At 41.4% G+C, this 24,441-nt stretch overlaps 2 protein-coding genes across 8 annotated transcripts in view; one reads left to right on the plus strand and one right to left on the minus strand.

Moving 5' to 3' along the window:
* si:ch211-200p22.4 (phosphatidylinositol-binding clathrin assembly protein) overlaps window positions 1-11,363 on the plus strand; it is a 30,120-nt gene extending 18,757 nt beyond the window's left edge. For 2 of the 5 annotated variants that reach the window (XM_063485669.1, XM_063485672.1), the window contains 11 exons: window positions 1,689-1,774; window positions 2,259-2,361; window positions 3,588-3,721; window positions 3,960-4,057; window positions 4,345-4,458; window positions 4,572-4,602; window positions 4,743-4,884; window positions 5,881-5,904; window positions 6,288-6,344; window positions 6,524-6,643; window positions 8,634-11,363. In XM_063485669.1, the coding sequence (XP_063341739.1) occupies window positions 1,689-1,774; window positions 2,259-2,361; window positions 3,588-3,721; window positions 3,960-4,057; window positions 4,345-4,458; window positions 4,572-4,602; window positions 4,743-4,884; window positions 5,881-5,904; window positions 6,288-6,344; window positions 6,524-6,643; window positions 8,634-8,648 (924 nt within the window). In that variant the 3' untranslated portion in view covers window positions 8,649-11,363. The remainder of the gene's footprint in view (window positions 1-1,688; window positions 1,775-2,258; window positions 2,362-3,587; window positions 3,722-3,959; window positions 4,058-4,344; window positions 4,459-4,571; window positions 4,603-4,742; window positions 4,885-5,880; window positions 5,905-6,287; window positions 6,345-6,523; window positions 6,644-8,633) is intronic. The other 3 variants (XM_063485671.1, XM_063485673.1, XM_063485670.1) reach the window with 2 other exon arrangements.
* Window positions 11,364-11,449: 86 nt separating this feature from the next.
* Window positions 11,450-24,315, minus strand: rbm14a (RNA binding motif protein 14a). 3 transcript variants are annotated; one of them, XM_063485339.1, is made up of 9 exons: window positions 24,265-24,315; window positions 23,430-23,609; window positions 21,248-21,432; window positions 19,713-19,895; window positions 19,517-19,629; window positions 19,041-19,322; window positions 18,719-18,945; window positions 18,156-18,566; window positions 11,450-14,882 (listed from the first exon to the last, which is right to left on the minus strand). In XM_063485339.1, the coding sequence occupies exons 2-9, from the start codon at window positions 23,588-23,590 to the stop codon at window positions 14,879-14,881; spliced, it is 1,566 nt and encodes a 521-aa protein (XP_063341409.1). In that variant the 5' UTR covers window positions 23,591-23,609; window positions 24,265-24,315; the 3' UTR covers window positions 11,450-14,878. The 3 variants fall into 3 exon arrangements, with proteins under 3 accessions (XP_063341409.1, XP_063341407.1, XP_063341406.1); XM_063485337.1 differs by having other exon boundaries at window positions 11,450-18,566; window positions 19,517-19,626; XM_063485336.1 differs by having other exon boundaries at window positions 11,450-18,566.
* Between the last annotated feature and the right edge of the window lie 126 nt (window positions 24,316-24,441).

Here is a 24,441-nt window from a genome sequence, read left to right on the forward strand (position 1 = left end):
TCTAAACGCTCCCGTTCCCTACTCACCCTACAGACCTGCCCACACTGCAGCTGCCCCGTCCTCCTCCTCTCTTCTTCACTCTCCTTAACTCCTTCACTTTGTCTCCTTTTCTGTCTGAATCGAGAATAGAGAGGACACATGCAACTAGCCTGAAAGCAGCATTTCCCCCCCCCCCTGACAATTTTTAGTCATGTTTTCCTATCTGAATCCTTGCAGAACAAATTTTACTCTAAGGTAAGATTTTTTTAAATCAGTTTTTATGCAGCACAGCCACAAAAGTTTTCAGTCTCTCTCTCTCTCTTTTTTTTTCAGATTAATTTTAGATGTCCATGACTGGGGCATATAATATGTCAGAATTTTTTCCGGCAGTCTTTCAGGCATTTTCCCAGTGTAAATATCAAAGCTTGTCTGTTGACTCAAAGGCTTATCATACAAAAAAAAGTCAGCACAACTTTATGAAATAGGCTTTTGTCCATCTAAGCAGTGTTCACATCACTTTCTGAACAGATTACGTCCCTTTGTATTAGCTGTGGGGAGAGCAGCGAATGGTTTTTGTTAAATAGGTTTCTGCAAATATGACTTGGATAGGTGTACATAATGCCATCATAAGTACTGCATACTATGCTATGGTCGTTGAATACAGCTTATCCTTTTCATTGGATTTTAACAATGTGACAAAAAAAAACTTAAATGGAAAAAAGTTGTTTTTTCTTTTTCTTTTCTACATTTATGTCGTGTTTGTAGTGCTTATGAAGACCTTATATGCCCTTATTCAACAACATAGTGAACCATGCCTTTACTAAGCTCTAGATATGTGTCTGTTTTAATTTTAAACTTTTAGCATATTCTAGATTTCTCTGAAGAAGGATGCCCAGAATTCGCATTTTACTCTCTTTCCCCCTTAAAATAAGTATATGAGAAATCTTTTCTTTGCCTGTTGTGTTTGCCTTGTGTTCTCTGGTGCTGAAATGTAAAGCTCTGGGTGAAAACTGTGGTATCACATGTGGTCCAAATGAACCCATCCATCCTTTTTGTTTTCCAGTAATGAGTGCAGGCCAGCTGTTCGATGTGTATACCTGGTTTTTTCACCAGATGTTTACATTTGACTGAGTTAACTTCCTTGGCTTCCAGCGGGACACAGTTTTGGTGCTTAGCTCCAGTGATTACTTCCTCAGCCAATCAAACCACTAACACATGAATCTGACTGTGGAATCCACAAGTTAACTCTTAAATTTTGGATAGTGATTTTCTTTCTGTGTATGCGTGTGTAAGTGTGTGTGTTTACGAGAGCATTTGTGCACTGCTGGCCTCTGCATGGGCTCGTTAGATGGTTCACAGACGTGTTTGTTGTGTTTTGACTCTGGAGCCCCGCAGCGATGATGCTCTGCTCTGTCCCGACCTGTCAGTCCTGCTGTGGACTCGCTTGCATGATCCAAAGCTAACGTGTGCATGCTGGCCAACCAAACCTGATGAAACCAAATGAAAAAAAAAAAAAAAAAAAAAAACAGAACAAAGAGCTGTCGTAGAGTAGATAGTGAATTTAAGGGTGATGTCTAAATTTTGCTGCTGCTTTGTGTGTGTGAGAGAGAGATGAAATGAGAAGTGAGGAGAGGAGGGAGAAGCAAGCTAAGTACCCCAATTTGCCTACTTGGCCATGGTTGTAATCTGCTGAACCCCACCCCCCTCAGGCTCCCAGCTCTCTCCTGGAGGCTCTGGAGCAGCATCTAGCCTCTCTGGAAGGCAGGAAGCTCAAGGACCTCTCCACCGCCAGCAGGTATGATCAGATCACAGACAGGCACCTCAGGCCTGCTGCATCACTCACTTAATGCTACTTTTAAAACTATTATTTCTGCTACAGCTGTTCTTTCCCTTACTGCTACCAGTATTAGCACTACAGCAACCATGGTGTACTGCTGATCTGCCACCATGAATTTTACTACTGCCAGATTTTTACAGTTTCTCTTATAGCCAACATAAAACTTGCATTTTACCTACATGCATCATATGCTGTTGCTTAAATGATACTTACAATCAAATTTTACTCAAAGTTCATTTCTGATCACTACTTTGAAACATTTCAACCGTGGGTCATGGTGATGGTGCCCAGATAACTAAGAGTTGTTTTTTTTTTAGCTTTACATGGTGTTGTTAAAAAGTATCAAAGAGTAAAGTAAAAAATATCAACAAAAAAAAAAAAAAGAAATTTAAAGAGACGTGTAAATCCTGTGTGTGTTTGCGGGTGTGTGTCTTACCTTAAGATCCAGCACCTTGTCCAGTGCAGTGTCATCTCTCTCCAGCACGGGGATCTCTCTCAGCCGTATGGAAGACAAGACGGAGGACAACCGACTGCAGCAACACAAGGTGAGTCATTTGCACATACTGTGGACAGGTTTGCACAGTTCATACATGCCAGAACTACTGCAGGGATTCAACCACAATATGATTGCCTGTGCTTTTAGTTTTTCCAAAGATTAACTGTTCTTTTTTCTTCTATGCTAGTAAAACACTCTGAAATCCGTTCACGTGTGTGAACCATGTAGACCTCGGTGCCTTAAGACTTTCTGCCCTCCACACTGTTGTTAAAGTTGAATAGACAAGTGCATTAATTCTGCAGTACAGTGAAATACGCTGTCTCTCTGTAGCGTACAGAGCTGCACACAGAATAGAAATGAACTCTCAGTCTACATACTGCTCTCCTGCAGTGGAGTTTATTCTCAAACAAACCATCCTGGCCTTTCATTCGATATTAACAATTTAAAGGAAGATTAACCCTTGAAATACACACTCACTGGATGCTTTGTTATTTATATCTAATAAAATGCTCATTAATGAAACTATTAAACTGGGCAATAATATGGCAGCAACTCATTTACATGAGTTAAAGAATGTAGACATGGTCAAAATAACCTGCTGAAGTTCAAACCAAGCATTAGAATGGGGAAGAAAGGTGAGGAGACTTTGCATGTAGCATGGTTGTTAGTGCCAGACGGGTTGCAATCTACTGGGATTTTCCCACACAACCATCTCTAGGGTTACAGAGAGAATATCCAGCAAGATGCAGTTCTCTGGGAGAAAATGCTTTGTTGATGTCAGAAGAGAATGACCAGACTGCTTCAAGCTGATAGGAAGACAACAGTAATTTTTAAAAAAAACCACTCGTTACAACCATGGTATGCAGAAGAGCATAACACATCCAGCTTTGAGGACAACCTTAATCGCTTTTGGACAATACCCATCTTTTGATGGCTTTTCCCACCAGCAACTCTAACTGGCTTCTTGAACATGACAATGAGTTCACTGCACTCAAATGGCCTCCGTAGTCACCAGACCTCAATCCAATAGAGCACCTTTGGGATGTGGTGGAACAAGTAATATCACTAGATGTGCAGCTGCCAAATCTGCTACCATGTCAACATAGACAAAATCCTTTGAGGAAAATCGCCAGCACCTTGTTGAATCGCTGCTAATAAGGATTAAGGAAGCTCCGAAGGCAAAAAAAAAGAGTCTGACATAGTACTAGCAAAGTGAACCTTGTGCGTATTATACTAACCATAATCATCTACATTGTGTTGATGTATTCTGTCTAGGAGGACGGTCACAAAGTGATCGACATTCAGACACCTAACGTGTCACCCAGCACCCAATCAGTGGGCAGTGCCAACAGCAGCGGAGGGGCCACAGATCTCTTCTCTAACTCACCTATTGTACCCGTCAACAACCAGTGAGTGTATTGTCTGCGCTTATATATAGTTTCTACAAAGAAAAAAAGTGCCTCCTATCTATACTGCTAAAAAAAGTGTTTTTTGTATTAGTTAAATGTCACAAGTCTATTACCTTGATCTTATCCTGATATTTTGTCCAGTTACCCTACGTCTTTAGATGAAAGCCTTTAGCCTTTACATTTTTAGAATAAAGTGAGGAAAAAAACTGTGCTTTCCACTCCATTTTCCTTCCTGCAGTGTGCCAAACCTGACTAGTGAGCTGTTCACCCTGCAGCCTAACTTCACCCCCATCCAGACCACACACACTGTGCCCAACAACAACAACGCCTGGGGAGGTAGGACTCCACACGCACGCACACACACGCACGCACGCACGCACATGTACACATAATCATGTTAACATAAAATGAAGCACGAGAGTAAATTCCCACTCACTACCTCACTCTCACACACACACACACACACACACACACACACACACACACACACACACACACACACACACACACAAACAAGCACACGCTTAAAGCATGTTATGCTTTGACAATGACGGCTAGCTTCTTCATGCTTTTTGACTCATTTCTTCTCTTTTCACGTTACCATGGTTACCTGTGGACATCAGGTGACTTGCTAAAGCCATCCCCACCCACTCAAATTCACAGTCCTGGAGCCCCGTTGCACTCTGGGAAGATGCTGCCCAATGATTTGGACTCATCCTTAGCCAACCTTGTTGGCAGTGAGTACAAAATGTGCAAATTTTCTCTTCACTTTTTCCCTGTTTACCACCCTTGCTGTGTGTCTCCCTTTCAACTGATGTTATGTTTATTTTTGTTTTATTTCTTCTCCCAGACCTGCAGTTTGGGGGGACGCCAGCTAAAAAGTGAGTGGGTTTGCCTTACATCAAAAGCCGAGCCGTAGGCAGACGACTGCTGTCGGCTCTCTCACGCAGTTCAATGATTTTTGCATCCTCTGTGCACCTGTAAATGCACGTGTTAGATCGTGTGTGTTTTTGTGCATCAGGCCAGAGCTCCAGTGGAGTCAGCTGGTAGAGAAGAAGCCGACGGGTGGTAGTGGCTGGCAATCGAAGACCATGTGCACCAGCACCAACTGGACTCACACCACCCATCCCATGGCACCTGCACCCATGCCCGTTCCTCAGATGGTAAAATAAATGCTACAGTTACTTTTTAATTGCCTGCAAGATTTTGTGCTTGTGTCATCAAGGTCCTGTGACACTGCACTGCACTTACAGTCCCTCTGACGCTTTTTTTTCCCACTTCTGCTGCTTGATTAGATGTCTTCTCAAGACAGTATGGGTGTGAAGATTTCTGCTTTATTAACAGTTTCTCCAGTCTCCACTTAGTATGGTTGGTTAATTTGGGATTAAAATATAATTTCACATATAAATTTCTGTAAACCAAAGCTAGCTATAAGTGGACGAGGGATCCTAGGCGAATTTCTAAATGGATGGGTTTGCTCCAGAGCGATGGCCAAGAAATTGAAAAAGTTTCTGGCTTCCATGCTGTTTAGTCAGTTGCTTTATCGCTCATTAGTGTTTCCCTACTGGCCGGTAGACTTTACAATGTGATAAGGTAATGAAAACAAAACAGATTTTTCTAGGCGCTTCTGAGTGTTTAAAAAACTGGAACCCCAAAGCCTCAGCTTTTTAAAGATAATGATAAAAACTGACATTGCGCGCAGTTGGATTTTTCTCACAAAAGTCTTTATAGAGGTCTAATAATTGTGGTCATGTGAAAGAGACCAAGTGACCACTGAGAAGATTGGCAGTGAGGCTGTATCCAGCTCTTTCAATGCATCAGTACTTTTGAAGGAGCTCCCAAATGTGTCTGTGCCTTTTGTGCTCCATGCCAATTATCTACACGTCTCTTCAATTCAGTCTGGTTTCATCCTTTTAATTTTGGACTGATTGACCTCTCAACTCAAACTGCTCATTTTCTCGGCAAATGGTTTGGAAAGATGGTGGCACGCCTTGAATTGAAAGTAGATGATTTTAACATGAGGAAAGTGCAAAAAATTCCGCTTTATCTTCTCTGCCTGTTTGGAGAAAGAGAACGGGCATGGCTGTGATTGTGGTATGCGGAACTGTTTTAGAGGTCTTTAACTGTTTTTCTTTTCTCTCTTTCCTTTAACTCGACAGAATGGGATGATCTATACTGGCTATGTAAGTTTCTTCAGCCCCCTTTCCTTCGCTCCTCTTTTTGTCCACGACATCCTCCAGAACTGCACTGCTTTGCTTTCTTAATCATTTTCCTTATTGTACTGTCTTAGAACTGTCCTTTTATCCCTTGTGGTGTCATCTCAATTCAATTTATTTTTTTAAACGTTAAAGCTGATTTTGTTTCCCAAGATCTTGTAAAAGCCAAATAAATGGGAATATTTATTTGGTATAAAAAAACAAAAACAAAAAATGACTTTCTTTGAGGTACATCTTTGACAGATTAGAAATGAATTGCCCTAACAGAATCAGGGTTAATTTTAATTTATTTCTTTTGGTCACTATTAAAAAGTATTGTGCATTACGCCCCTCCCTGTTTTTCTGTACAGGCTCCAGCACCAGTGGCTTTTCCTATGACGACACCCCAAGTGCCTGTGTATGGAATGGTAAAGAACAACTTCCAGTCTTATCGTGGTCTTGCAGTCAGAGATTTTTAATTTATCCAATAAATACTATTTATTTTTATTGTTTTGTCTCGGTTCACGTTGCTCTGTTTACTCCCCACCTCTTTCGCTCCCTCATACTCTTCTCCTTCCCTGCCTGCTCTCACCTGTGCTCTGAGAAGCTCCCTCCTCAGATGAATCATCAGATGGGGGGCGTTCCCATGATGCCCCCACAGCATGTCATGTATAACCAGCCTGTCCTGAGACCCACCAATCCTTTTGGACCCATCCCAGGAACACAGGTAACATCAGCACTCACAAAAACAAGCAGAAATGTTAATGAACATGCCAGAGAGCGTGGGGACAAGAGCATAGCATATGGGCACTAATGGGATCATCTCAAGTAGTGCAGTGGTAGTACGCAGTTGTGTTGCACAAAGACACAAGTTTAGTAGTTTTGCCTCTGTACACCACCACAGTGGATTTTAAATCAACCAATCATGATGTGATTGAAGTGTAGACTTTCAGCTTTAATTCAAGGGGTTTAACACAAAAATTTGACTAACTTTTTTAGGAATTACAGCAATTTGTATAGATATTCTCACATTTTCAGAGGCTTCGCATTAATTGGACAGTTTACTGTTTCATGCCCGGTGATGCCTACTTCTTTGTTCTCGGACAAGCTTTGAAGACACGATATCTGAAGATGATTCAAAGTGTTGATTCTTCACTGGAACTTCAAATATGAGGCCCAAGGAGATGTCAGTGCAAGTGAGGGACATCATCTTTAGGCTTACCAGTGGAATCAGGTCACTAGTGTTTAGTGATGATGTAACTGCAGATAGAAGTAGTAGCATGAATTCTAAAGTGCGCATAGCTATACTTTCTCTATACTCTCTCAGATTGCAGATCTGACTTCCCAGTGCAAATGATCCATAGTATACTGCAAGAGCCACCCAAGAGTTTCTCAATGCAAAGAAATGGGAAATTCCTCAACAGTGAAGTCAGTCACCAATGAAGTATATCCTATATATACACAGCATCCCAGCTGTTTTGTGGCTACATCGATGTAGTTAAAGGAGCAGGCTGGGGCCGCTGGTTAGCTTGGCATAAAGTCTAGAAATGTAGGGGAACAGCAAATCTGACTCCAAATTATCGAGCAAGTAATGCCCCCACAATTCCACAAGTTGGCATCAAATAAGAGAGAAAATGTTAATCATTTTCTTTAGGGTTACTGGTGTGCTGGTTTTTTGGTTTTTTTTTTTGTATTTTTTTACTTTTGTTTCTGCTCTTAATGCTAAGGTAAGCTATCCAACTTCTGAAGAAGTATCACCTGCAAATCACATGTCAGAAAATAAGTGCAGTTGTCAAGCTATGCATTCCTTTGTAAACCATAAATCAAACATGCAGCTTGTCTGGGTGCTTTTTTTGTATTTTTCTTTCTCCTTACACTTGACCAATTACAGATAATCTGACACCACGCAGAGCAATTTTGAAAGCAGTCACAATACAGTAGGGAAAAAAAACTGCCTTGTTGAAGCAGCAGCAGCAATGCTATTACAAACATGACCAATAAAAAAACAAAATGTTTAGTAGGTAATAAGGAGGGTGTGTGGATGGAGAAACTGCCCAAACTAAATCATCTGCAAATATTGGACAGCTCTAACATTTATGGTTTTCAGTGCGTAGCTTCTGAGAAAAGCAGATTATTGAAGCAGAAACAGATAAAGGAGAAAACTGGGAAGTAATAGGAGCTATTTAAATGATTTCAGCACATTAATGGGCTGCATTGCACATCTTAAACCGATGTGTACCAGCACAGAAACAACACGGGCAGAATATTGCTTTGATACAACACTGAATCTGTGCCTCTTAAAGTCCTCGGGAATAACAGAGGCCACTCGTTCATAGCTGTTTCTCTACGGGTGATTAGCAATGTTCAAGCAGTGGCTCCATCAAGAATCTCAATGATGAGTCATGTTGTCAGGTAATTTAAAAATTGACCAGGAAGCGTGAAAAAAAAAAAAGAAGTTCACTGCGAGCAATCATCAGCTGCAAAGGTTACAAGACTCTCAGGAGCACAAACGATCAAGTATATTTTGACCAATTATTCAAAACATAACAGAGTAATATAATTGTTTACTGAACAATCACCGCTCCGAGGTGCTGTTTTCTTGGCACTGCGGCAGCTAATACGCTTGTCAATAGATGCCTGAACACTTGATGAGCTGTTTTGTTGAACTAAATTACTCTTGCATGTCTCTCACCCCCCCACCACCCCGTCCTCTGCAGATGCACTTCATGTAGGGGATGATGTTGTAACCATGGCAGCAAAGCTGGGAGAGAGAAGGCGAGTGGAAAGAGACAGAGAGAAAGAGTCGGCAGCGAACGCAAATCCAGAACCAAAATCCAGCACAGGGGAAAGAAAGAAGAGGGCAGAGAGGAAGAAAAAGGGGAGGGGAGAGGACGAAGGAGAGAGGAGGACCAGAGGATGGATAGAAGATGAAACGCTGATGTCAGTTTCCATGTCACCTGACCCTCTAATCTCCTCTCCTCTCTCCGTGTGGCTACTGATCTCTCTGTCTTTGAATCTATAGTGCTGGGGCACCAGAGGCTCTGCATTAGTCCCACTCATTCTTTGCTTGATTTGCCGGTTCAAATGGCAATTACGACCTGTGATGACACTATGAGGACTGACAGCTCGTTGGAAGTGCAGAAGCTCTTTTGCCATTTCCCCCCCACCCCCCACCCCCTCATACTGATAATTTCCTGTATAAAGGCTTACCCGCATCTCTCGCCATCCCTCAGCTGAATCAAACTTGGAGGACACGCGTCTCTTTCTCTGATTGGATCGTTTGCTGGCACTTTACTCTATGTGACCTTTGCCAAGGGTGTATTTCTGTGTAGGTGATTTTTAGCATCTTGTTCCGACTGGTTCCCAGTAACGTGTCATCCATCCATCACCTGATGTCAGAAGTTATTGATTTGAATGCGTGCGTGTGTGTTCATGTGTCTACGCGTGCGTGCGTGCGTTCCTTTTTCTACATTTCAGCGTGCTGCATCCACGCATCCATTTGAGTCTTTTTATGAGCTCCATTTGTTCTTAATTGCCAATTTCACAGAGAGAATCGGGCGTAAAACAATTGGCACGCTTGTGTGATTGTGGATGGACGTGGAGCTGTGTAGGGTGTGCTGCAGCGTGTGTTTCTCTTTTGGTACCTGATGTCATTAATGTGTTGCCAGGTACCAACGTGTTACTGCACTGGAACTAACTGATGAAAGCACTGAGCCAGACCCAGGCATCACATCTGGATGTAAACAAACCTCCGCTACTTGGGGACGTGATGTACACACTGTGTTTCGTTTCGTTTTTTGGGGTTTTTTGCCCTCTTCTACAGCCGTGCAATATCATGCAATCTCATTATACACCCATTTGTAGCCCGGTTAGAAGCCTTTTTCTGCTGTAGTGTCGGAGTTCCTGTATGTCCACATGAGATTTCTGTACAGAATACTGTTGATTTTTTTTTCTCGTTTTCTAAGCTGTTCTGTTAACAACTGAACTGCTCTAAAAGTTGTGAAAAATGCACTGAGAGCCACACAGGAGGTGAGTTGACATTAGGTGAATTTCAATCTAGCAATCAGAAATGGTCGAACTCCCAGCTGTATGATATCCTCCCTGTCCTGAGCATTTGTCCTGTCCAAAATCCTCCTGTCAAGTCCTTATCACCCCCACCCTACCCACCCCAAAAAATAATAAAATTTAAAAAAAAATGGATGAGGGTAGAAGTCTCACCTCCACTGGGAGGATTTAAAGAGAGCCACTGAGAAGCGAGTTATTAATGTAGAGTGGAACGTTTATGGACAGGACAGCTAAAGGTCAGTCTGGAGCGTCAAGTGAACGACAGCAGTGGAAAGCAGCTGAGGGTAATGTCTGTCGATCACGGCCCGAGCAAAGCCCGCAGCGACGGCGCGCAGATTAATTCGGACAGCCAGAGACAGGGAGGCTCTAATGAGACATTAAATGTTAATGTGGATTTTCTAGGAGATCCAAGGTCGAGTTAGACTCACAGTCAGATGATATATATAAAAATATATATAGCACAAACCTTCAAAGAGGGGACAATGCTCTGCTGCACAAAAACCTAAAATCATTGCTGGGATGTACAGTCGAAAGGGGCAATAATCGATTGGGTATGAAGTCGTTTTTTTTATTGGTTGTGTCCGTTCTATGTACATGTACTGTATGTGTGTTTGTGTGCACATGCCTTCCCATAGAGATAAACAGGGTCATGTTCCTCGGTTAGAGGTTACACATCTCTATCGAGCTGGTAGCTTGTACTAACTTAGCAATGAGTGTTATTGTGACCGTGTCTGTACAACATCACATCATTTTAAGGTGGCTCTAGGTTCACTCATCTGCTGTAAAACGCAAAAAACAGGGGGAAAAAGAAAGCCCCAAGTCATCAGATGTGGAATCTGTCAAAGTGAGTCTGAAGCAAACTTCTCCAAAGAGCTGGAAGTGCACAGGCTGGTGATTTCTAACAAAAAAAAAGAATCGCAACTGTAACTGCTGGCTATGTAAAAACCAGTCTCACCGCAGCTACAACTCTACTACCAGCAGAGAGAGATTTGTGCTAGGAATCACCGGGCAGGCAGATGTTCTCTTCGAGGTTTCACTTTTGAATGAACATAAATGTAAGAGGTCAGCTGAGATTTGGGTATTTCCTTCGGGAAAATGTCGCGCCATTAATCCTTGTTGTCGTTCTCCGTCAGATGAATGAGCTTTTCATTGTGCACTTCACTCCCACCAACAGAGCTCGATCCATCCTGGGCCAACCTCTGACTGTTACTGTGTCCTCTGTATATAGGTAATGCTGTTCATGTGTTTTTAGACGTGCTCTCTCTCTCTCTCTCTGTAAAGTGATCGAAGCCCCATTGGATGACGTACTGTACGTGGGACAATTTATTGCTGTATCTGTGTTTGAATGGTTGTACTTTGAAGGTGTCATCATCCAGGGATGGGCGGGGTGGGTTAGGGTTGATGTTTGTGATGTTTGTGTCCATCTCGAGGAGTAAGGGTGGGGTCGGGAGGGCTGGGGTTTATGGGGGTAAACTATCACAACTGGTCTATACCAAGAGTGTCTTCATCAAGGAAGTGGACAGGACAGGGTCTGTCCTCTTCAAAACAGGAACATTTTTTGCACCAAAGTCATCATCAAAGCGCAGCTTCTTCTTATTCAAAGTCACTACGGATGGATGATATCAGAACTCAAAGGAAATTTTTCGTTCTTTTATTTTTAGAGACAAAGAAACTGTCTTTTTTTTGCATGATTAAGTGTCGTCTTTTTATTGGCTTGTGTGCCCGGTAAAAGCATGACCATTGTGTGAACTCTCACTTACCGGTGTGTTTGGAAAACGTTAAGGAAATTTCTCCATGAGATTTTTTACTTACCTCTTGACATGAACGCTCATTGACATTCATAAATCAACTGTTTTACAATGTAGGGGTCTGTAACTGTTTGAAGGCTGCCTCGCATGCAGAAATGCAACTTGCAAGTAACCCATCAAACTTCAAACCCAGTTACCATATCTGCATCTCTGTAAAACATCATGGATGTCAATGTCGATTATCACCTAGCTAGCTAGACATTGCAGTCTTGTAAAATCGCTCTTTATTAAAGCGTTGCTATTTTCAATACGTGTGTTTGAATGCTTGCTCCTTTTCATACTATGCCAGCAGCATCATGAGAGGTCGTGATTGAAAGTCCAAGTACTGTAATACGTGTTTGGTCTGGTCCACATCGTGTGGTGTTCTTTATGTGTTTGCCCAGTCTCGTCCTGTCTGTTGTCATAAACTAGACTTACCAGTTCTTAGTCATACCCTAAAGCACAGGCCGGTTTCCTCTTAAGCCAGTCTTAAGTCCATGAGATGCTTCAAGTGTGTTTTGAACAATTTTGGAAAACTAGGACCAGAAATGTACAGATGTGGGGGTTGGGATTTGAGATCAATGGCATCATTTTCAGCCCAACTGTGTTAGTGCAGATGGGTAAATTAAGAATCTGTAGCATTACCCACATCTCTTGGTCATGTCTCTTTTTTTCCCCCTTCTAAGAATAGTTTATTAATATTATATTCTTCCTCACATTCCCTCTACCTCGCTATGGTAGATTAAGGGACACAGCATAAAGCCTTTGAGGCAAACTAATTGTAGTATTTTATCTGTGGTGGGACTTTCTAAAGCCCAGTGAAATAAGGTTTGAAAGGCAAAGCTTTAGGAGAAAATTATTTGCTGTCACATCTTACCTTTCCATACAATACAATAAAAAGAAGAACCTCCACTTTCAGTGTATACATTTACCTGCACTCTAATGGTGCACAATGGACTTGGAAGGTTAACTTATGTCACACATACACAATGTTTCAAAAGTGGATGCTTATATTAAACATTGGTTTCATAAAAATGAAGTGAGTGGCCAAGTCCCCCCACCTCTCTTAGATTGGAATAGTCACACAGACAATATCCATGCAATAATTGCAAGAAAATTCATTTTTTTCTGAAACTGGAATGTTTATTGAACCTTCTGACAATTTTTTAAAAATCAATTTGCATTTGAGTTTGTATAATTTCTACTATGTCCATAATTTCTGTCCAATTTATTGCACCATTTCATTCAGATTTTTCAGGAAAAAAAACAAAACAAAACACATTCAGAAGTCACAAAAACCCATGTATCAAATAGGGTTAATCTGGTCATTGCAGGAACAGCATATGAAATTGCTGTTCAAACCATCTGTTTGGAAAGGACAGCCAATCAGAATAAGACAGCTTTAAAAGGAAATGAGCTAAAAAGGTTTGTTTTAGACACAGGATGGACTGAGAGGCTTGAACTGAACTGCGAATTGTGCTAAGCTACCCTAGAAAAGAATGAATATACAGAAATGAAAAATAAACACTATAGGTCACCTTTAAATAGTATGTTTAACAATGGGCATTGCCCAGAATGGAAAATTCCCCAATTAAATTATTTACTGACTGCACACTCAACAGGAAACAAGTGTTTGTATTCATTAGTGAAGCTACTTCATAAACTAATCTGGCTGATGGAGGCATTTGTTACCAGAGTAGAAACTGCTGCATATCCATACCATTATTCCAATGAATGGTGCATGATGTCTCTGCAGTTTCACCTTCACTGTTCCACCTTTGCCCATTTACGTACACAGGCCTACTCCTCATGTTACCTCAGTATATTTGTGTATACTGCTTTCACTACACCCATGCAGTACTATAGTGTCCATTTGTAAACTTAATTGCTGTTGAGGGCATGAAACTCAGCGAGTATCCATGAAAAGGTCTTGTTTGCAGGTGGAAGTCCGATACCTTCAACTACTTCTTTTGTATATTAAAATGACTCAATTATCAGGTTTGGATTGTTATCAGAGTATTGGTTTTTATTTGAAAAAGCATAGATTGATGTTTTTGGAAAAAAACTGAATAAAATGTCATCTGATGCTGAGCCCTGAGAGTTTAAATGGCAAAACCCGCCAAGCTTTCTGCATCTTCAAATATTCACACAGAGATTGTTTCATTCAGTTGAAATTAATTTTATTGATAATTAAACATTTGAAAGAACAAAGGACAAAATGTAATTTAAAACAACATGGTCGCATCCGTGTTCATCGTCATTCATACAAGTTGAATGCGGCATCAAAAATCGTTTTCAGACGGGGGGGAGTCGAGCGTTGAACCAGCAACCGATCCTGAGCCAGGTTATTCATCTCTGAAGTGGAGGCCCTACCACTGTGCTCTTACGCAAGGCACTTAACCCCCGAAGAGGCCGCAGGGGCGCTTTTAGAAAAACTAAGACAACCCACTGATCTAAATGTCCCCGACTCTGGCTGTGGCGCTCTTCGGTGATAGGCTGAAACAGGACGTACTTACAACAACATGCCTGCTGCAGAGTGTGTTCAGATTTAGACTAAAGGTGGCACAGATGTCCTTAAAAACTTGTGTGAGAGTGGTCACATTAGGAGCAGGAATGTATGAGCAGAGAAAACTTGTTGAGGGGAGGAGGGAGGGGAAATGTAAGGATTTGAAAAGGAAAATTTAAAAAAAAAAAAAAAAAAAAAAAGGAAAGAAAAAAAATCTCCCATTTAAAAAAAAAGAAAAAGAAAAAAGAAAAAACAAAACAAAACACCAAACAAACAATAATAAGAAGAGAAAAAAGATGGGAGATACGTTTCAAAAAATGAAAAATAAAAAATTCCAAAATCCGGACAAATCTGAATCCCTGAAGGCAAGTGAGGAGTAAGAAGTATGGACACAGGAGCATCTGTACGGCGTGTGTGTGCTGGTGAGTGTGTAGGCGTGTTTCGGGGAGGGGCAGGAGTGTGTGGTCTGAGTGTTTACCTTAGTGGGGAGACCCCCCATCGTCCACAGCAGTTTCAGGCCTAACGCTGCTTTTTTCCCCATTCCACGCTACAGCTGCGTGTGCCGTACGTCCAGGGCAAGGGCTCAGTTTGGCTCCCTCCCACTCTAGCTGCAATAATCAGCAAGAGGAAGAAGGTGGCTGGAGCAGCAGCAACAACAAGGCAAGCAACTAACAGTTCACATGGAGAAGGTGGAATAATGTGGAAATGTAGAGAGGCTATGTGTCACTGAAAATTAATCGCAGCACTATCAGTTCACGTGCTGAATGAGAAGTAATGTGAGTAGCTAATGTGTGGTGCAATCACATCGGAGCAACTATTGAGAGTCATGAAATGCAAGAAGAATCAGGTGTGCATTAGTATTATTTGCACTGCATCGCACGTGTAGTCTGTTATAAATTATATGAACTAACCCAGTTATAAGGTGAAAGTTGTCTAGGTGTGATTTGGATGCTGAGAAAGCCCATGTGTGCTTCTGGTGAGATCAGAAGAGAAAAGGAAAGGTCTTCGTGCCTTCTCACTTCTGCCCGGGAAAAATCAGTGGCCTCTACAAAATCCAAAACGACTTTCGCATCACCAGCAGCACTGAGAACATCACCTGAAGTCTGCTCGGCTTAAAACCCTTCAATACACGCACACTTGCTTTCTCTTTTTACTTCACTCGCCAATGCCACTACAACTCACCATCACTCACTACATGCTATAAGCACAACTGTAATCCCTTCCTGCCATACAAACCGGCTGCCTCTTTTTACGAGTCTGGTACAACTGAACTGTCCAACTACACCAGGTCTCCAACTGTTTAGAAAGAAATACAATCACTATGTTTTTATTAACAGTCAATATTCCTACCAAATGTTGGTTGGCATCTTTTTAAATATTTACATTTGTACCAAATTGTAGATTTTCTCTCTGTCTAAATCACCACAGCTATCCGTGAGACCAAAGGTATGACAGCAGCTGATGAGACTCCCAACAAAATGGAAACTAATGGAAGATGTCAAAAAAAACAAAAACAAAAAAAAATAAAAAGAAAGAAAAATTAAAAGTTGAATTTTAATTGCTCAAATTCTATTAGCTCCATTGGCCATGCATCGCTTGCTGACATTCCTCCTGGCTCTTATAAATTCACATATATACAAAACCAACAAAAACCCCCCAAAACTATTGAACAACTGAATGTTGCTTATAATCAGAGAAAGATGTGGATGCATTGAACACAAAACTGAGAGAGAAAGAACTAAGTGTGAATAACTACTAAATTACGTGAAGACTCTGTTCTGACGTTTAAAGGCAAAACCGACCTTTAAAGCAAAAAAACTGACAGGACATGTTCAGTTCCTGAGGTTGGAACATATTTTTGTTTGCACAGACCTCAAGATTTACAGAAAGCCAAGAGGGGAAGAAAAGTAAATTATAATTGTCTACCTCAACTGAAATCATGCACTCTTGTGGGTCTACTCTGCTTTAATCGATACTGCCCAAAATAGCAAAACTATGAAACATCAAGCAGGTTATTCACACACTGCTTATATCCATCAAAAACCAGTCCAACTCTTGTATGTTAGGAGGATGGTCTAGAAATTTACCTCAAAGTCACTCCTCTCACCCTGCAAACGAGTGAGCTCAGGAAATGTTTTCATGTGAACAGCCCCCATTCTTTTATTTTTTTAAGACTACACCATCAGCTAAAACCCCTTTCAGACACAGCAATCTCACTAGGTCTACCTAGTAAGACTTACATATTTCTTTCAATATGGTGCACGTCTGGATGCATGCTGTCACATGTGCGTCAAAAACAATAATGAAGTGTATGTGTTTGCTTTATTCAGTCCAGAAGACAGGATGATGTCTCCAAGCTTGTGTGGGAGAAGCAGCTCAGTCGGCAGCCCACACACTCAAAATCAGAGAAACCCTGCTGGTACTGACGATGAAGGAGAGAACAAATGTTCTCAAGCGAAACTACATCTACAGAGTGATGCTTACAATGCCCAATGACACCAGTGAGATAGGTCTTTTGGATATATTGAAAGCTGTTTGTGTGCCTGAACGAAGCCGTGAGAAGAATTCATGTAAAATCCAAGTGCTGTCAATCTACAAGACTGATGTTTTCTATCCCATGTCTGAAAGGGGCTTAAGTGAAACCGGCCTGATACATTATTTGAGATGCCATCTGGTCAATTCAACAACACATTTTCAATCTGTACGGGATCAAATTTCCTCAGTAAATGCAACAATCAATTTGATTAACCACTCAAACTTCCTTTTACCTCAGCTCTGCTTTCCATCTTCAAACACCATATTACATGTAGAGGTTGCGCGTCTGATCAAAACAGGTTTATTGTTACGAAAGCATCTCTACAAATGACTTCAGACTAAGCCTCGTTACATACTCTACAAAAGCCACAACAAATATGCAAGCACCACTGTTTGTACTTTGTTATTGTTGGAGATGTGCTGAGTCAACTTTGTGTTCTTCATAGCAGACTGCAGTTTGAGGTGCTGTCTAACTGAACAACATTATACAAAGAGATGTTTCTTCAACACCCTGACAGATATATAAAGGGGACAAAATTATAGAAACAATTAGTATAAAGCAATACAGCTCAACAGCACATTAAATTGCAGCCAACCCAAAGTTGGCCGTCATGAATGAACATCATGGGCCTGTAGAGAAATTAGTGTTTTATAAAAACAATAAAAAAGCCATACAGTCCCAGTTGGACAGGATATGTTTCCATGGATAAAACCGGTTTATAATTTACTTATCTGTACTTTGTATTTTTTGTCTGCAATATACGATGATGTAAAGAGTTGCCAGACTGCAACATTTCATGCAGCAACAATCTTTTATGTAGAGTACATAAAAGGGCTTCGCCTGACACCGAACAGAAAGCTCTTCTGAAGTGACAAAAACCCACCTTCTGAGTCCGACCTTGTTTGAGGCAAAATTTAAGCTTTAACATTCAACAAGGAACCAGCTGTGCCTCTATATCACATCTAACAGGAACTATAAATGTTTAACAGCACTCCAGTATCAGCTGCCTCCCTCATCTCCACTACTCCAGAGACCTTGCTAGCTCATAATCATCCACTTAACTGAGTAATCATCCATTGAGAGACTAGTTGGTCAAGATGGAGAAACAGGGGAGAATCACAACCTTGCCCACTCTCTCGTTTTTCCCCTTTAAACTGTCCCTTATGTATGCTCGCCCACATACACACACAAACACATACACACGCACACACACAATCACACATCTGCCATGTGTAAGGAGCGTGTGGGAGGGGGGTGGGACTATCGATAAGGGGGTTCTGGCGTGTGGTAAGGGTAATCGTGGCGCGGGGGCATGGGTTGCCCGTGTGCGGGTGTCTGCTCATACGGTGTGGAGGTGGAGTAGCTTCCTGCTCCGTAAGCTCCCGATGAATCATATGCTCCCGGTGCCCCGTAGCCTCCAGATGTGTCATAGCCCGCTGAGGCGTCGTAGCTTCCAGATGAGGCATCGTAGCTCCCGGATGAAGCGTCGTAGCTCCCCGATGAGGCGTCATAACTTCCCGAAGTGTCGTACGTTCCTGGTGCTGCATAGGAATCCGATGCGGCATATGTCGGGAGTGCTGTATATGTCCCTGGTGGTGCAGGGGTTGTGGTGGAAGCAGGTGCCTGTGTGGTTGCCGGTGGAGGCGGAGGTGGTGGTGGAGGATTGGTGTAGGCATACTGGAGGTACTGGTACTGTTGCTGGTACTGTTGATACTGTTGGTACTGATGCATTTGTTGGTAGTATTCTGTATATGACCTTGAGTCAAAATTAGAGTTGAAGAAAAGGTAAGAAAGAAGCAGAAAAAAAAGGCACACAAATCTCAATAATATGACCATGTTATATTATCATAAACTGGTTTAAGCTTAATTTTCTTCTATCTCTATCTGCTGTTTAAATGTTATGTGTACCTCGCAACAGGATCCGCTCCTTCAGGAGTTGTGGTGGTGGCAACGACGGGGTCTTCAGGTGCTCCAGGTGGTGTTGGAAGCAGGGCGCGTCGTTTGGGGCGTATCTGAGCAAATGAACCCGGAACAGGGTCAGGGAGGAGAGGAGCTCGATTTCCTCGTATTGGGCTGCGGTCCCGCTCATTATCTGAAGGTGCTGCCTTTCTCCCTGCCTGCTGCTCTGCCAGAACCTTGAATCATAAAAAAACAGATAAGATGACCGTTTCTGAAACACAATAACAGACACACAAGCACACAAGACATTTTTACTCCAAAGTTAACAGACCTTCTGTCCCTCCTGAAAGAACTTGGCTCTCGCTGCTTCGAAAAGTGTTGTTGGATCTGGTACAGTCTGGGGCTCCACCTCTTCCTCAACTGCGGTCGCTGCAGAATTGTGATTTGCCAGCTCATGAAACACCTGGTCAGCTACGGATCCATACACTTGGCTGGCAAGAGCTCCATATATGACTCCATCTGCACCTTTAGAACTGGTGATCCCTTTCAGAGCAGCATAGGTGGGGTCAAAGGATGTGGTGTTGTAGAAAGAGTTATGGACACTTTGTTGAACCTGCAACAAAAGAAAATTCTTAAATCTAATCCATCTAAACTCTATGGTGCAATATAGGGAGTTCAAATTAAAGTTCATAAAAGGCTTGACTGAAAATAAAGTTTCCTAAAAAGTTGTGATATTCATTACTTTGAAAAACAAAGAGCAGAAGGCTTTCAAATGGCAGTGGACATCCTGGTGGAGAATATGCTTACTTGTATGGGTAATCCAGCTGCAGCAGCTGCAGCTGCAGCAAGCACAGCTGCTTGACTCTGATGATGCTCTAGTGACGGAGGCGGTCGTGGAAGAAGACCCTCTCTGCCACCTGCTGAAAACATGATTACAACATAAGCTGCATTTCATTTCTTGGAAAACAAATTGCCCTTTCATCATCACCTGCTGTTACAGCACCTGTGGGGTTAGCTGAATTTCCGGCTGTCATAATCTGGTTTATCAGAGGTTGGGCTTTGGACAGCTCTACAGCCAACTGACGTCCCTTGAACATGGTCCCATTGAGCGCCTCAATAGCCGCCAAGGCTTCCTCCTTCCTCTCCATATGCACGAATGCATAGCCGACATTTGAGCATAACCTTGCTGTAGTTTACAGGAAAGAGAAAGGTCAACATTAGTCTGAGGCTGATTTTTACAATAAAATGTGTGCATCCCATATTTTATGTCACATCAACTTGAAAGATTGGACCACGATGCAAACCAGAAAGGTTACTTGCTCAGAGTTTAAAGTCCCCAAATCTGAATAGAGATTGAAAATGTGACGTCATTGAGGGGTAAAACCGCAAAGGATTGTGGGTATCCGTGGCAAGAGGTACTAGCGCAAGCAGGCTTTCAATTGAAATCAGTTACACAGCGATAAAAAGAAACAAAAAATGCCAAGAAGCTGTTGTATTATTAACTGCACAAGCCGGGCGAACGACAGCCGCGTGAAGCCGACGGGTAAAGCGAATGGTTTTTATCAGATTCCGGCGTGGAAGAGAAATTGTCCAAGCCATGTCTCCGAAGTCACGAAGAGGCGACGAATGGCCTGGACAGTAAATATTCAGCTTTGAATAAATAGTGAATTGTCCTGACAGAATATTGAGTTTCGCTTCTGTTATTACCACGGTACATTGACAAAATCATATACTTTTATTCACAGGATAAAACAGTTTTTTGTATCACTAATTGCCCAGTACGGTTACAGCATACAATATTATTGTCACTGCTATATTTCTGTAATGGTACCAGAAATTATTTCCACTACTAATTAATTACCGTTGAGCTCAAAGTTCCTATTAATAAACAGTTAACGAATGTGTATTTATGAAGACGATTTGTGAGACTGGTAAACTTACCTTTGTTTGTACGATGGTCTTGTGTTCTACACGGTGCATTTCAAGGTCCTGTACCCATCCGTCGGTAAACTGTACCTGGGCTTGCTGCAGTGACCTGAAGTTACTAAACTTCATGAGTGTATGCACTCACTCCAAGAACCATATAATTATAAATCTGAGCGTGGTGAAAGTTAGGCAGCACGCTGACGACTTTTGTCCACTCTGTGTGCTCGTAAGGGTCTAACCCTTTCACTCCTTTGATTTTTTTCCTCGTATCTTTTCTTTGCCTTTTTGTCGAGTCTGTCTTTGTACGGACCGGCATTGTTCTCCTTCGTTTTGTACATTCCTCTTTTGGGGGGGCAAAGAAAAAGCAAGAAGGTATTGAAACCGGCGAATGAACGTTTTGCGGTGCTGCAAATGCTTGCATTTGATGCGGTACTTTGATTGTTTTGCCACGGGTTCCCGGCATGCAATGCGCGAAAGTCACGTGGTCTGTCAATCTCTATAGATTAATGTCACCTTGCACTGTTCTTATTCAAACCAGCTCAAGTTAATTAAATCCTGATGCAAATTTCTCTCACACACAATCTTTACAGATTACAAGGCTTTATACGTTACCTTTGACTTTATCACAGTCTAAAACTCTTCCGAAGGTTGAGAACAGCCCATGCAAGTCATCTGCTGAACATGTAGCGCTAAGGTTCCCCACAAACACTTTAGTGGAGTTGGGTGGGCGTGCTCGTGACTCTTCGACTACCAGGGGTCTGCCTCGGTACTCTTTGCCATCAAGATGTCGTATCGCCCTGTTAACGTAAGAACAGCTTAATCATAAGCACATTCAAAACCACAGATGAGACTATCAGTAATAACATTTAACTGCAATACACGGTCACTGCCTACTTCCCTAAGCACACCTATTCAAAGGCTCATTAATCCAAATATCTAATCAGCTAATCACATGGCAACAACGCAATGCATTTACATATGTAGTCTTGGTGAAAACGACCTGCTGAGGTTCAAACTGAGCATCAGAATGAGGAAGAACGGCAATTTCACTTTGAATATGGAACACCAAGTTCCTGCTATCCAAGACCAGGAAACTGGCACTACAATTTGCACAGGCTCGCCAAAATTGGACAATAGAAGACTGGACAAAAACTGCCTGGTCTCATGATTGATTCAACATTCATATGGTAAATATTTATTCTGAATGTGACCATCAGTTCACTGTACTTAAATGTCCTTCAGTCACTAGATCTTGACCCAAAATAGCACCTTTGGGATGTGCTGGAAGAGCAGACTCACATTATAGGTGTGCAGGCAGGACAAAACTGCAGTGACCAGATGATTTCACATCAATATGAACCAAAATCTTTGATGAGACCTTGCTGAATCTATGTCATGAAGAATTAATGGAGTTCTTTATGGAAGAGATCAAATACCAACATAACAAATACTGATGCAGCCTTTCCTTGTTTTACTAACTGCACTTTAATAGGAAGTAAACAGCTTCTGTAATTAGTCAGACCACAACAGTGTTTGGTGAGAGAATGGTCCTGTTCCTGTTTTTTTTTTTTTTACCCCCAGTATCTTAAAGTTCTTCAGATACTGCAGCCTGTTGCTTCTTCCATACCTTTATAACCTTTGTTGATTTTATTGTTTGACCTAGGTCTTCCAATTTCTTTTTTGGCTTTTAATAATGAAAGAGACAATTCTTGTATCTGAACTGTTTGTCTCCACTCATCAGACATTTTTTTTAAGGTGTCTGCAAACTGTAAACTATTGCATGTGTTTTAGGCTTCTACTGAAGACTAGTATTAAGCAGGAAAGTGAAGCTAAGCAAATGGTCAAATTAAGCTGCTATGCATGGATCTTGGGATTTATAATTAGTCATTACTTTTAAACAGTCAAAGCACTGGAAAGGTCAAATATATGTATATACTTGTTACTTTTAACCTTTAATTTATATTGTATAACTCATTGATATGATTGTTGTACTGTAACAAATATGTAGCTCCCAGAGTGGATTTACTCATTTCTGTGTAGTTGTTTTAACACTGTAACAAAAGTAAAAAAACAAAAACATTATTTATTACAATGCAGATAGTGCTTACCAACTGTATCATTTAAGAGGTTCAGAATATGTACTACAATACCAAAAAATCAAACTGTGAGAGAGAATGACATGTCATGTAGACTAAATCTGACTAAACTCTCAAACATTAATACTAAAGACATTTCAACTTGTTTCAATTTATTTAACTGAAGTCTAGTTTATGACATGTTTTTTTTAACTTTTTTTTTTTAAAGTTTGGTTTTACTTAAGTATAATAACCTTGATGATAAAATAAATTAACGTTTCTGGTTTTATCTATCATGTGATGTTCCTAACTCACAATAGGATTTTGAAGGCCACTATGCACATTAGTGCAACTGGTCAGAACAAAGTTAAGTAAAGAGATGCAGAGCAATGCATGGCAGATGTCTGTGCAATACTCTATTTAAGAGTCTGCTAATAAGCCATAATTATTTTGGGGGTTAGCTTTACTTTACTACACATACTGAACATCACTAATGCAACACTAGTGATGACGAATGTTTAAAAACGACAAAGCTGGACTACTTTAAATGACTAAATACAATGAACTCAGTATGCTCTTATACTTTGAGAAAAGCATGTACGTTTTCATGTAAACTAGATGACCCCTTTTTACACGATTTCCGAGATGTACAACAACATTTAGGAAAGCAAAACACTAATTATATCTAATAACAGTGATGGCCAGTGTAACAATTATACCTGTCTGCTGCCCCCTCTCCCTTCAGGGTAACGAAAGCATACTGTCTCAGCAACGAGCAGGTGTTGATCTCTCCATATGGAGCAAAGAGCTTGTTCAGTTCTTCGTGCGTAGCATCTATAGGAAGGTTCCCTACAAACAACTTCACGTTCTCACCGCTCATCTCTGTAAAAACCAGGCATCTGCAAGAGAACAAACAGGATGCGGGGAACATACGGTCATTTGTGATACTCTGAGCAACGGCAACAGGCTAGCTAGACGATTAGTAGATCTCAACAGGAAATTTGCTGTCTTGAAAAAATCTCGAAAGCCTATCAAAGCTGATTGATCCCACCCAAAAAAAATTGGGCGTTATTACCAGGCGGGTTTGTTTTTATAGCTATTTGCGTATTCGCCGGATTGTCACTTGGCAGTCGTCGCAGCGACGCCAGGAGGTATTATTAGCTAAGCTAATAAAACCGTTAAGTTGAGCGGCGAAAATGCCTCGAAATTAAAGTCTGTAAAATGCCTAGGTTAGCCGCAGAATGGCAAAAGACGAAAAATAGCTACATGTAACTGTTTATATAGCTTACTATAAGCACCGTTACACGACCAGCAGCACGCTAAAACTCCAGACACTCCTGGCCATCTTGTTGAGCATTAGCTAATGTTAGCTACGCTAGCTAACGCTAACGTAGAGGCTTTTATTTGAGTGGTAGCAAACGTCTACCAGAGCTAAAGCCAGGTCTCTGTTACCAGTTATCGTAAAAAAAATAACTAAGCCCGTCTAGTGTTCATATTTGTACCAAAATTACAAAAAAATTTGAATTATGCCAGCAAAGTACACAGAAGCCTTACCCAACGCGGTCCTGGAACTGTTGTATTTAAACCTCACATCCGTATCCGGTTTCTTGAGGTAGGGTTGCACACATGGAGGGCGCAGTTTCACCAAGACCGTCACTTTACTGGCAAGCCACTATTTTACTTGCATATCTTCGCGCTAATGTGCTAAAGTAGACTGTAGCACTAACAAAA

Source organism: Pelmatolapia mariae, linkage group LG10_11 (genome assembly GCF_036321145.2).
Source record: "Pelmatolapia mariae isolate MD_Pm_ZW linkage group LG10_11, Pm_UMD_F_2, whole genome shotgun sequence".
In the NCBI taxonomy this organism is placed as follows: domain Eukaryota; kingdom Metazoa; phylum Chordata; class Actinopteri; order Cichliformes; family Cichlidae; genus Pelmatolapia; species Pelmatolapia mariae.